At 41.1% G+C, this 13,433-nt stretch overlaps 2 protein-coding genes across 7 annotated transcripts in view; one reads left to right on the top strand and one right to left on the bottom strand.

The window, feature by feature from the left end:
• The window catches only part of LOC126558919 (GILT-like protein 1), a 149,413-nt gene that overhangs the window by 82,664 nt on the left and 53,316 nt on the right, over positions 1 to 13,433 (top strand). The gene's annotated exons all lie outside the window — the stretch shown is intronic.
• The window catches only part of LOC126557288 (putative thiamine transporter SLC35F3), a 32,501-nt gene that overhangs the window by 2,535 nt on the left and 16,533 nt on the right, over positions 1 to 13,433 (bottom strand). The window contains exons 2-9 of one of the 6 annotated variants that reach the window (XM_050213006.1): positions 9,990 to 10,149; positions 8,955 to 9,907; positions 8,564 to 8,882; positions 8,391 to 8,480; positions 8,130 to 8,259; positions 6,451 to 6,520; positions 3,936 to 3,965; positions 244 to 376 (exon numbers count right to left, since the gene is read on the bottom strand). In XM_050213006.1, coding sequence (XP_050068963.1) covers positions 359 to 376; positions 3,936 to 3,965; positions 6,451 to 6,520; positions 8,130 to 8,259; positions 8,391 to 8,480; positions 8,564 to 8,882; positions 8,955 to 9,907; positions 9,990 to 10,077 — 1,698 coding nt within the window. In that variant the 5' untranslated portion in view covers positions 10,078 to 10,149 and the 3' untranslated portion in view covers positions 244 to 358. Of the gene's footprint in view, positions 1 to 243; positions 377 to 3,935; positions 3,966 to 6,450; positions 6,521 to 8,129; positions 8,260 to 8,390; positions 8,481 to 8,563; positions 8,883 to 8,954; positions 9,908 to 9,989; positions 10,150 to 13,433 lie in introns of those variants that run through there. The other 5 variants (XM_050213003.1, XM_050213008.1, XM_050213004.1 and 2 more) reach the window with 5 other exon arrangements.

The following is a 13,433-nucleotide window of genomic DNA, read 5'->3' as shown; positions in this document are numbered from 1 at the left end:
AATTGATCATGTTTTTAGCAGCAAGAGTCCGAGGGCGACTACTCTTGAGGTAGGAATTTTTGCTATCGATATAATGCGGTGTACTATAACTTACCTTACGCATACGCCCTTCAAAAACAGCATCTTCCATCGGAAACGTGGGTTCTAGCAGTCGGGCGTTAGTTTCGTTTGGCATGTCAGTGTGTTTGTTTTAGAACCGTTGATTTTTTTTTTGTTTGTTTTTGGAAGTAAAATCTAGCAGAACTACATTCGTCAACGCGCGCGAGATACATACATATTACAACACACGTGAGGTGAGTTGTGCGGATGTACTTTCTATCGGACAGTAGAGGTGGGTGAGGCAACGACAATATCCCTTCTACAAAAGGCTGGCCGACTGCGGTGCTTGTAACAAAATTAGCAACAAAACGAGTGTGTGTGTACGTACATTGGTGGTTGGTGTTGGTTTTTTTTTTTGTTCAGTGTAGTACGTAAATGATTGGTTAGTCGTGTACGAGAGTGTGAAAGAGTGTGAAGATACGGGATTAGAGAAAGAGTAAGAAATTAATGCTTGATCTATGATTATGATCTATATATAATCTGAAGAGATCATTAGTTTAACCAAAACGAAAGATAAATTATACAAAACTGGATGATAGTGGATGGATAAGCATTTTGTATGCAGTAAAGATTGGGAACTAATATTTAAAAAAAAAACATAAAGTTATTAATCATAGACGTTCTCTCAAATCTGAAATCTCCTTGAGAAAAGGGGGGAGGAAAACTGTACAATCCTTGTGAGTTGTTCTCACCGGATAGCGCCATTTCTGGTTCTTGTACATGTTTGTCCTAGCTCAATGCTAACGTGACAGTGATTAAGCTACGTTAAGCGCAAGCTTCTTACAGTGTACGCTACTACGTAGTACCAGTAGATACAATTAGTACGCTTATGGTGTAAGCAATGTTCCATACGTACCCTTTAGTTCGCTCATTTTGTACAAATAAGATAGCAATCAAGCTTTACCAAATGTGTGTTTGGGTGAGTGTGGTTGAGGATGTTAGTGTGTTAGTATGTTAGCTATATTACAATACAGGATCATTTGCTATACAGTGAAAGTTTCCTTAGGCTGGTGTCATTGCTCGGTGTCATGCCACTAGTTGCAAGCGAAATGTATGGAATTTGACGTTTGACGTTCAACCTCATCTGTCAAATTCCATACATTTCGCTTGCAACTAGTGGCATGCCACCGAGCAATGACACCAGCTTTAAACTAGGAGCACAATGGATCAATGTTTTTCAATCAATAACGAAATGACAAATCAAAACAAGCTCTGATGGTGTGGTGAAGAAAATCAAAACTATGTTGTTTTAGGGGTACGATTTGACAAGATTGTATTTAATTCAAAAAACGAAAACACGTGTTAAAGCAAGAGCAGCGCCTAAGAAACCTAGAAGTAGTTTTTTAATAGCACGCACACAAACACACACATATTTGTATAGAATGAACTCAGCAAAACGGTTGCAGCACTACTGAGACTGATCTACGCAGAGCAAATCTCACAAATCTACTCAGGAGTCTCACCTGGCCCTGGCCTTGAGTTTTTGAGTATTGACGGTACAGTCTTGTACTGTCTGTCGTGTTTATGCACGGGTAACGGGTTTGGTTTTAAGATGTGAGATGTGATTGGATTGGCTTGAATCTTGAGAAATTGAATTTCTTTTGCACTTTGTGTGGATCGAAATATGCTTGCAAGAACCGTTTCTTTTTTTTCATTCATTCATTCTTGTATGCTTGTATATGCATAGAGAGGCAGATTCAGCAATTGAGAGACTCAGTTAAACGTTTACCTCTTTTGTAGTATATCTGGAATGAGTAGTTGAGGAATTAGTTCATTCGTTTATGGGACACTGAATACGGACAAGAACACAAGAAGAAAAAAAACGAACAGATGATAAAAAGGGTGTAAGATGCTATGAGTGATGAGAGGCATGAGATCGTTTTAATACGCTAACAATTGTTTCAATCTTGAAGCGCGTGTTTCATTCATTTATCTAGAGGAACAGTTTCTCGTCTGGCGCTCAAGCTTTGCCCAATGATCCAAAAGGCATGCAACAGACTTTCACTGATTGTGTTGTCCTTACATTTACCACACTGTTGTACCGTTTGTTTCAGAGTGTTACGTACTCGAAGTCATTCAGAATGCTACCCTTCTCTTTCGGCAAACATGTTGCTGTAAATGAGTAAATTGCTCCTTGCTTGCTTCTTGTGTTTGCTTGGCAAGCGCGTACTGTCACGTAAACGAAACGTGTGCCGAAGTACGCCAGGATTCGCCATCATCAGCACACCACCAACTTTGGCCAAATAAATTATGAAATTTAATTAAATTCATCATCACGCCTAAACGTAACTGGCTAAGGATGGGGTATGGGATGGGATGGCTATTTCGCTAAACGTGCTTTGGCGCCAAAGTGGAGGTTTCCCTCGCGGTGTTAGGAGCCAGCTTTCACAGCCGCCTTGGTTTTATTTTTATTTAGGATATGCAATTTGTGTTGATGAGCTTCACACAAAATCCCTTTTCTGTTTAAGAGCATCCTTAAAAAAAAGCGCAACCAGAAAACTTTTAAAGAACGGTACGGTTTTTATAGGTTGCAGAGGCATTAGAGGCGTCGAAAGCGCAATCGAAAGAAGGGTTTTGGAAAAGGATGTAGTGATTTCCGGATACGTACGTACTTGCAGAGTGCTATTCGATAGTCACTTTTTGTATTCGTATTTTGCGTGTTTGATTCTCAGTTCATGTCTCAGGGCTCGTTATCCGATGAAAATTTTAGCCGAATGTAAATCTCACCTAACGCAACTGAGGTGCGAACTACATCGTGTTTTGTCTTTACCAACAGTTGTCGTCAGAGCTAGTACAATAATCGATGACCTGTGAAACCATTCAACACATTGGTCGTTAATAAATTAAACCCCCGCCATCCATCATCAATCATGATTAGTTAGCTAGTAAATTCAAACGCTGCCCAAAAGGTTCAAGGTGTGGTAGAGTACAGCGCTTGACACATGGATCATTAGCCGGTCACATGAACTAGTGGCCCAAATCAGCAAATGGCTTTCCGTTTGGCAAGTGCAAATTGCCGCTGTGCGCATTGCATCGTACGAAGTCTTGAACGAATCAATTTCTTTCATTTTTAAAAACGTTTTACATTCTGCTTTGCATCTCGTCGTACCATTCGGTTTAAGGAGGGTATTAACCATGATGAGAATATCATCAACATGGCCGAGCTGATGGGCCAAAGTGTTAAGGGAGATACAACCGTTAGGGGGTCATTTCGGTTCATTTCATTCCATTTTCCATTCGCCCAATCTCAATCATATTTGGGCGCTGGTTGTATTTAAACGATAAAAGGTGCATCCTGCAAAACATAACAACACAATCTGGATAAGATTTAGGTTTTGTTAAATCAAAAATCGATTGCCAATGAAGGAATTGCATATCAACATATATGAAAATACATTATATATAGAGAGAGTGAAATTCGAGCATTCAAGAGTGACAATCATAACGGACACATGGACACAAAACAGGCAGAGATAGACACCGAAAAAGGGCGCACAAAAAAAAAATTAATAGCAAAATAAAACAACGTACAATGAAATCTGTCCTCTAGAGAGAGAGATAGAGAGAGAGAGAGTGAAAGAGTTATATATTTATAGAGAAAGAGGTAAAAGATAAAACAAAAAATAATGACAGAACACCAACTTTATATGGAATAGTTCAAATTGTGTAGAAAAAGTAAACCAAACCAAAGTTCTGTACGTAGTTTGCATACAACTGCCGGAACACAACACAAATTGAACCGAAACAATGCAGAAACAGATTGAAACCGAAGACGAAAAACGAAAAACCAACGTAAAAAATCTTATTCGTTTTAGTACACATTCAAGGACACTCACCTCGCGTTGTGACCCAACAAGATGATATTTCTGGAAAACAATTGAAATATATGGGTACGGTTTTTTTTTTATTTGAGCATTTAGAACGACTAAAAAACCATTGGCATAATTGAAACATCAAACCAGTTGTGGGACAAGGTTGGAATGGGGAGGGGGGGGGGGGAGGGAATGTGGCCAGGAAACAAAAAAAAACCGGGATAACAACAATTGGTGGAAAGACGTATACATAAGGAAAGTGCTGTATTTGCCTGACTTTGTGACATTATTTTTTTTTCTTTGGGAGGAAAATCGAACGCATATTAGTCGCATGGACCAACGATGAATATCCGAAAACTGTGTTGTGTGGAGGGATGTCGTGTGTAAACAGCGGTAGTACTGGGGAACGGTGGTACATATTACGAGACACGGAACATTGAGGCACTCTGAAGTGACTGGAAGAAACCAGGTTCCAAAAATTCAGTGTACAGTGTTGCGTTCTCAGCCAATTAAACATGTTCTATTTTTGTATCTTGTCTTTGTCTTTCAGGGGGCCTTTCAATCCCATTTTACGATAACTAATCGACATCTAATAATCACATTCTACTGGACTTGAGAGTGATGTTTCGACTATCGACTACATACGTTGTTGCCAAACCTTATGCATATTAATACCGCAGCGAGTAGAGTACTGTTACTGTAGGTTTGTAAAGGATACAAGAACGAGGCCAGGAAAAAAAGGGTTGTATGGGAGCGAGTATGATTTGCCAAAAATAAAACCAAAACAAAAAAAAACAACAGTAAAACTATTCAATAACTATAATTAAGTGGACAGCGGTTAGTATAGCAGACGAGGAAGATGTAACGAAACGAGCATGAGGGAGCTACAGACAGACAGACAGAGTTAGTCAGAAGAACGGAAAGAGCCTAGATCAGAGTGATAGATTGTGCGACACGGCCAAAACTAGCCAAATGCTATTCTTTTATCAAAAGACGCGTGTAACGAAAAGTTAAGCAATGCGTTGTAATGATGATAAAAGGGAAAGACAGACGACAGAGAAAGAGAGATAGATAGAGCGAGCGATCAAGAGAGACAGACAGACAGAGAAAGAGAGAGAGAGAGAGAGAGAGAGAGAGAGACAGTAAGAGACATTGAAGAAGTGTGTGCGCGTGAAAGATTAAGATCGACAGCAGAAGACGAACCGAGATCGTTAACAACCAGCGTGTAGAGTGCGTCGTGTTTGGCGAAATTCGTTTTACAATGCCACTGCAGGAAATACTTTGTACCGTTTGAGTAGTGAGTTTTAATAATATGATTACAGGGTGTATAAAACAGGAACGTAACTTGCTACAGGGTAAGCCAATCATAGAAATACAGTACAAGAAAGAAACTGTAATTTATGGTATCTATCAGCTACGGTGAAATTGTTAAAATTTGCTACACTGGTTTTAGTTTCAACTTAGAGCATTAGAGTAATTGCTTAAGAGAGGAAAAAAGAACAAAACAACGATTTTTTAAACAATACAAACTCATCTAAAGAAAAATAAGGCCTATGTAATGTATAAAAAACAGCATAAAAATAATACCGATTAAGAAGATGGTGTAATATTAAAAGCGTTTGTTTTAAATAGTTTCTAAAAAAATGGATGAAAATACCATACGAACGAACTTTTTTAAAAATTACAGAAAAAATAGAGGTAGAGCTGGTTACGAGTGAACCAGTTCAAACGTTAAATAAGGCATAATTCCTACAACCTACACTAATTCTAGGTTCTCATTGTTCGATAATGCAGGTAATATAGTTTACAGAAAAGGCTCCTGGTTATGTTAAAACCAAAAGCGCATAGCTGACTGCACTATGTTGTTCGCCTAAAAGTTAATAGAATAATCAAACGAATGAATTCTCGACAACCAACCGAAATGGTAGATAATTCAAACATGAGCAAAGAACATCTCTACACTGTACCGTACAAGAAGAAGCTCACTAGGGAAGCTTACTAAGAGAATACAGGAAGTGCCACATTGTTTTTGTTGATTTTTGACGAATGATTGATATAGAATGAGCTACTACGATAGTTTGGATGAATGTTAAACAGCAAAGAGCTAGAGATAGAGTTAGATAAAGAGATAGTAGAAAACAGAAGCGTACAACAGTTTTGTACTTTTTTTTTTTCTTCAATTAATTTAGAGGCTTCGTTGCCGTTATGTCACAGTGTAGTCTCAGTGTGAAATGTTCATAGCGATTTTACTTTTCCTCTGAAATGCTGGTGAGCGTAACGTTCAACGAAAGGGCCAGTGACAATATACAATGGTGTATGTTCGTCCTTTTCGTATACAAACAATAAGTGGATATGAGAGGTTACATTAGAAAGTATCGAAAATTGAAACTAAAAGGAAAGAAAAACTAGAAAAACACAAACGATTCGGTTAGAAAAACGGAATTGGAGTTATACTTTTGTTGGTAGTTTGTAAATTTTTGGTTGGTAGTGGTGTAATATTGGCGGATAAAGATTTATGGATATTTGATTGATTTCCTACCGAATTTTCGTAATCATTATCAGCAGTATCACAACAACATTGGTTTCTTAGTAATGCGCGACCAGTTTTTCTGTAATTTTCGAATACAAACAATTTTAGTTGTAATCATGTTTTTTTTTTGTTTGCTGAATGGTTTATACATACATACACGCACATAATATTAACGCACACCACCCACGCATACACACACACACACACATTCATACACTTCCTTTCATTATCAGATGTGTTACATAAAAGGGAGCATAATGATGCACACACACACACACACACGTACAACACGCAAACGACAGGAGCAGGTGTGGTGAGAATGGGCCAGTGACGACTATTTATTGGGTGGTCAGGACACTACTACGTACTTCATTTAAAGGGAGCGACAGAAGCATAAATGAATGAAACAAAATCAACTATTTGTATTATGATGCACGCGAAAGGACTGATAATGATAACAAAAAAAGTTCAAAAGACAAAAACACGCAATACATTAATTGTCAAAAATCTTTTGCTACAAAAATGATGAAAAATGAGAAATCTATTATTCGGAACCAGCCAGCGTACTAGGGCAAGGGGAACAACTTTAGAGGAAAAAAAAAACGAACAAAAACAAAAAAATATTGAAACTGTCCTCCTTGCGAACGGTTGTGTCACATGCAACAAAAACGGGGATAATCCTTTTTAGTCAAGCGAAACAAGGGGTAAGACAACCAACAGGTTCCGGATACCGGTGGAGACTACCTTAGATGCAACAAATAAACAGAGCGAAAAGAGAACGATAAGAGCAAGGAGATTTGCACAGAGCAGATAGTAGTGAGATAAAGAAGTGGAGAGGAAGGACATAAGACTGAAGAACTAGCCACAAGTTGTAAATAAGGATCAAAGGGCATCTTTAATTTCCACAGTTCCAAACAAGAGCGAAGTAGTTTCAAGATAGATTGAAATTACCTTTCTACCAACTGAGGTGCACGCATAAAAACGGTTAAAGAAGGATTGAAAAGATGATATGGACGAGTGAAATAGAGTTGTGCATAGAACAAGGGGGTTCGCCGTGATCGCATGAAGAATGACACTCGAGTTGCAATGATGCTTAAACATTGACCAATTTGAAAAAAAAGAAGCATGGAAGCATGAGCTGTGAGCTTCTATTTTTATTTCATACAAATCTATCTAGCTTGCGGGTCATCAATGTACGAGCCACAAGCGGCCATAAGTTTCACTCAAAATCATTCCCCCTTTCTGCAATTGAGGATATGTAGGAACATGATAGAGCAACATACACCAAAGGGCAAGACACAGGGGCAAGGACGTTCGTCCCATTAGCGTATGAAGGCGATAGAGACAGAAAAAGAGAGAGAGAGAGAGATAGATAGAGATAGAGAGGAAGAGACATAATTAAGAGTCAGAAGGAGATGGAGAAGTAAGGGAAACGGTGTTAGGTGTAGAAAACCGGCAGTCAACTAGGAGTAATGTGAAAGAGACGAGCTGGGTACATCGACTTAAATACATCCGGCACAACTGGGCGGGATAGTACAGAGATAGTGGACAAGAAACGCAAGAGAAGATATATAGTGTAGTATATCAAAACACAAAACCAACAGTAAACACAAGAAAACACAACAACACAAGAAGAGTAAAGAAGTGTCCGAGTGAAGGTGGGTCTGTGCGAAATAGGGGTGACTTACCGCAGCAAACGGGTGATGTAATCGGGCCAATTGTCCGGAAACATTACGAGAAAGAAACCGACTGCTATCAATATGATACCGGCCAGCTTCATACCGGCAAAGTGGGCTCCGTACAGCACGATGTCGAGCGCTGGGGAAGAATCGGATCGGTACACAGCAGATAAGGGCACTGGATTCTCACCGACATGTGCCGATGTGTTTTGTCTCCATTTTGTGGCATGCTCGTAGGAATGGATGGAATGGATGGGATCAACTACTTACCAGCCGAAACGGGTACGGCCGTTATGAGTCCCAGGGTGACGAACATGTTGTACGTAACGGCACTGCTGAACTGTGTGAGGATGTGGAACACTGTGGCAGTGTACGAGGAAAAACGAAAAGTTCTTAGCGTTATTGAAAATCTATGTGGGACTGTGGGATCAAGCGTTGCTTACCTAGCAGTAAGACGCTGGCCATCAGCAGAACTACCCAGGGAAGAGTTTCCCATGGCATAATTTCGGCACCGGTAAAGTAGAGCGCTATGCAGACAGGCCACAGGATGGCCGCATTGAGAAAGCCTATGATCGAGAATGTGAACGCAATCTGACCGACGGGCGGATCGCCCATCACCTTGCGAAACATCACTTTGAACACGGCATATCCGGCAGCGGCCAGTGCTGCCAGTACCACTCCGCCCAGCGTCGGGCTACCCGTAATACCGTCCATGTAGGCTAGCAGCGCAATACCCGTATCACAAAGTATCACAGCAACAATCTGTGTGAGAAAGAATCGGAAGATATGCTCAGGAATGCTTACCAGTGGACAGTGAGCATTTGTCATACTGACCCGCACGCCGACAAACTGTTCCTGAAGTATTACCCAGGCCAACAGGTACACGCAGGCGACGTTCGTCGCGAACAGTGCCATTACGTCCGTGGCCAGCAGGGCCTTGAGCGAGAGCGCATACAGATAGGTGGTCAGCAGCCACAGGATGCAGAACGTTAGACAGCGGTTCAGGAAGCGGCCAATGGTGAAGCCCCGGTCACGGAAACCGCGCAGTATCTCACCCAACACTTCCCCAGTTCCATCGCACTTTTTGATCGCGACTCGTCCCAGAATATAGATCGGGAAGAACAGTATGGCGAAGTTGGTACAGAACCAAGAGGCAAAGAAGGGCGCGTTGAAGACGTGCGCTGTAACCGGTGGTACGACACGATCGGATGTAACGATCGGTTTGGCGGTGGAGGGCAAAAACGAAGACGTTGGCCCAAACCCGTGCACTATCATGGCCGAGGTGGAGTTTTGGTCTGACGCTGCACCACCCGCCACCGTGTCAGTCGTTCCGTCTGTGATGAACGCGGTCAGGTGTGGAGGTAATGTGGAAGCGTATGTGTTTCGGCGCAGGTACAGGAACTTGATGCAGTGCGTGGCACCAACCCACGAAGCCGTCACAAGCACCGTGACGCACACACCGAAGTACATTTTCTGCGCCAATTCGGAGCAGCAGGACGCTCGGCAGGCCTTTAGCCGCGAGGTGGACGGGGGACTAGAGGGTACCGGGTTCGCGGAACCAGGGCCACCCACACCACCGGGGCCTACTGTCCCAAGACCACCGCCACTGCCGAGGAGTGCGTGTGGCTGTGAGGTCGGTGTATCACAGCCGCCATGCATGCCACCGGTCACCGTGATGCCGATCAGACTGTCCTGACCATCGTGCTGGCTCGAGGTCACCGAATCCGAGTGTGTAATCTGTGGCACGTTGTTCGTGAAACCTCCGAACGGTCCATTTGGGGAGTCTCCTGGGGGAAAATCGTAGTGCAAAAGGGTTTTATGTTACTCGTAAAACATGCATGACTTATGTCCGACCGGCTGTAGACCGACCTGTCACCACAACCGAGGGAGCACGAACGCGTTTCGGGTTGAAGATGGCCGGTATTTCGCTGTCCCGTGTCATGGCGTTCTCTACCATATCCACTGTCCCTTGTAGCTCGACTTGACCTTACGTGACGTTTCGATACTCCAGTTTAACATTTTAGGCGCACTGGAAGAAATGTAAAAAAACATATTATAATTAAAGTATCTCCACAACATTTTTAATTTGTAATAGAAATTGATTGAGCATGAGTTTAGACCAATTCCAGCGATTGATTTTACGTTCAAAGTTTTCTACCAATAACTTTGAAGCTTTTCTGCAATGATACGGTGGCTAAAGCTGTATTGTTGCCGGTCTTCATATGGCAAGACGGAGAGGACGGACCCATTCGGAGTCTTCCCTGAGAGCAAGGATTCATCTTGTCATCGAAGAATAGGATATATTTGTAATATACCTTCTCGTATCCTTATGTAACCATTTCTAGAACCATTATTTCTACCGTTGCACGGAAAAGTACTACAGTGCTGGACAAAATAATTCATACGCTTTAACTATTCTTTCCACAAGCTCAATACTTCCTTCAATGTAATAGTTACAACAATGCTATCTTTAGGAAAGTTAGATTTGTTAGATTTGAAGAACGCAGTTGTCTTTTTGGCCGTATGTTTGGGGACGTTGTCTTGTTGAAAAATGTAATTTGTTTCTAGGCCAGTTTTCAATACTGAAATCTCCAAATTTTGATTCAACAAGTAAATATATACATCAGTCATAATCCCCTTGATATTGATTAAATTTCCGACTCCAGACCACGCAAACGATCGCCAAACCATTTCCAAAAGTCTATGGACATCCCGGCGAACTTTTTGGCAAATTCCAATCTCTTCCGTTTGTTTTGCATGCTTATGAAAGGGCGCTTCGATGCCAAGCAACTTTTAAAACCACTCTGGTTGAGGCGCCGGCGTATGGTACGGCGATCGACATCCAGATTCATCGTTTCCTTAATTTCCCTGGAAGACAACTTAGATAACAATTCCTTTTCTGCGATCGCTTATAACCAGATTTCTCACATCGAGCGAAATTTGTTTACCTGTCGTTTTACACTTTTCATATGATGCAATATTTTGATCCACTAGCTTTCCAGTAAAAGAACTGTCAAATAAGCCACACGGCTGCCAGTTTTACAGTGCTGCCGTGGTAATTAACTGTTAGTTAATTATCACGGCAAGAAAAACATGTTTTTTTAAGTGTATGATTTATTTTGTCCTTGCTTAAAAACCAACTATTTGTTATAACAACTTCTTGTATGCATATAAAGCTATTTTTAATATTTTTCTCTGCAATACTAAAAAATTAATGAACTATAATTCTTCCGAATCAATCATGGTATTTATCTGAAAAATAAAGAAAATACTCCCCAAACAGCATTTTTACTTTACGCGTATGATTTATTTTGTCCAGTACTGTAAGTCCAAGCTTTTCCCATAAAATTTTTATCAAGAAGCGACAGATTGTTCCCAATGCCTTGCAAGTTCCCATGCAAAGTGCATACATTTAAAATATGGTAATGTTATAGAAAATATTTATTTTCTGCAACTTGCTATCGATGTAACATTTTCGATCGATGTACCAAAACTAAAATGAAAACTGATAAAGTTTTCATTTTATAATATGAGGAATTTACCCACCCTCTGTGCACCCTCTTTGGTCATGAGAATGTCTTTTGAATGGAAATAAGAAACTCCTAAAGTTGGATTGTATTGTATTATCCCAAAAATTAAAATTTACTCATTATAAAAAAAAACTTCAAAGGGTTGTTAGTTCATGAAACGCTCCAACAATACCGTCTGAATCTAAACCAAACGACAATATTATGTAAGTGAAAAATTGAAACTGTTACACGCAGCTTTTGTCTTGTCTTCTGCTACGACCTATGAATGCGATTCACAAATAACTAAGAAAAACCCCCCACGGAAGCTATTTGTGATGACTTTCTCGGGTTCACAGTACTTTCATATTATTTTCTTTCGAAAGAGATCGCATTGGTGGAACACTAAATTCTTGTATCTGATTGCATAATATTTTAAATGCTCTCTCACACAACGGTCAACATTAAATTTGGAGTTTCGGCTATGTTAACAGAGTTTCAGCAAACATTACCATTGATTTATGGTTGTGAATGGAATTTTGAATAATCTAATCATTTGATTTTCAAATTTATCATCTTTTCTTCATTGCCTATTGTAGGAATAAAAAAAATCCCGCTTTTACGTATTGGAAATTAGGAAGCGTTGTCCATCAGCAGGAAAGCTACTGGTGCTGCTACACAATTGCACCGCACCGAATGGGGACACATGCGTACACACACTCTCTCCACGATGATGTTATGTGTTGCATCTAATGGGAGCCATCTGTGAACGGTTGAAACTGGAAGCGATAAAACGATAAATCCATAAACTCTACGCTGGGCTGCAAACTGAATCAAAGCACCAGTTGAAAAAAGTATCGGGACACCTGTAAAGCTGCGCTAATACTTTCCCCAAAAAGACCTCAACCGCGGGTGAAAAACAAAACTCAGCTCGAAAAGCGTCGCTCATGCGCGGGGTGTGCCACGGCCATCATTGCAATGGGGACACTGGCTCAGATGAAATTTCGTGCTTTATGAGGTCCATTAATTCGAGTGTCCTTCTCTGGTTAGGTTTGCGTCTGTTTGCCACGGTCTAATCAGTCACGGCTGAACGTTTCATCGGCCCTACATTCCGCTTGACAACACGCCACTGGGGCCGGGGCGATTAGTGCCTTTTTGCCAACGCACCTCTGTGCGTCTTGTGTTCTTGGCGGGCTATCAAACCATAAATCATTGCTTGGCCAATGGAGTCACCGTTTGTCTGGGAGGTATTTGGATGCCCTTACCAGTGCAAGAACGCTTTGATCTGAATCGTGAAACGATCTAAGAATAAGGGAGTACTGTTTCCAAAAGTGAAGGGATGCTTGCCGAAAAGTTAAAGATCTGCAAAACAAACAAAAAAAATTAAACACCATTTTTAAGCGAGGCGTGGAGGAAAGCTTCCTTTCGAAAAATGTATGTACCTGTAAGTGTGCACGAAATTCGGCTAGACAGGTGACATAATTTCTTACACAAAGTGGTGGTGCCCGAACACGAGAACCCCAACGAATCCACGCATCGTCCGGTATTTAATCGAGTCAAATCTCAAACTCCTGACCACGTTCAACAAAAGCACAAAAATACCCACACACAAAGTAAGACCAGATCAAACGAGACCAAACATCCATGGACCTTAGGAAAAAGGAAGGGCAGTCCAAGGAAGAAAAAAAGAACAGAAAACGGAGAGAGAGAGAGAGAGACGGTAACAGCGGGAGTGGGAGAAATGAACCGAAAAATCGCAATCGTTTGAAATCGGCTCACCGTGAAACGTGGGGCAGCCAGTTGGGGC

Source organism: Anopheles maculipalpis, chromosome 2RL (genome assembly GCF_943734695.1).
Source record: "Anopheles maculipalpis chromosome 2RL, idAnoMacuDA_375_x, whole genome shotgun sequence".
In the NCBI taxonomy this organism is placed as follows: Eukaryota; Metazoa; Arthropoda; class Insecta; order Diptera; family Culicidae; genus Anopheles; species Anopheles maculipalpis.
This window is presented reverse-complemented; position numbering and strand designations above follow the sequence as displayed.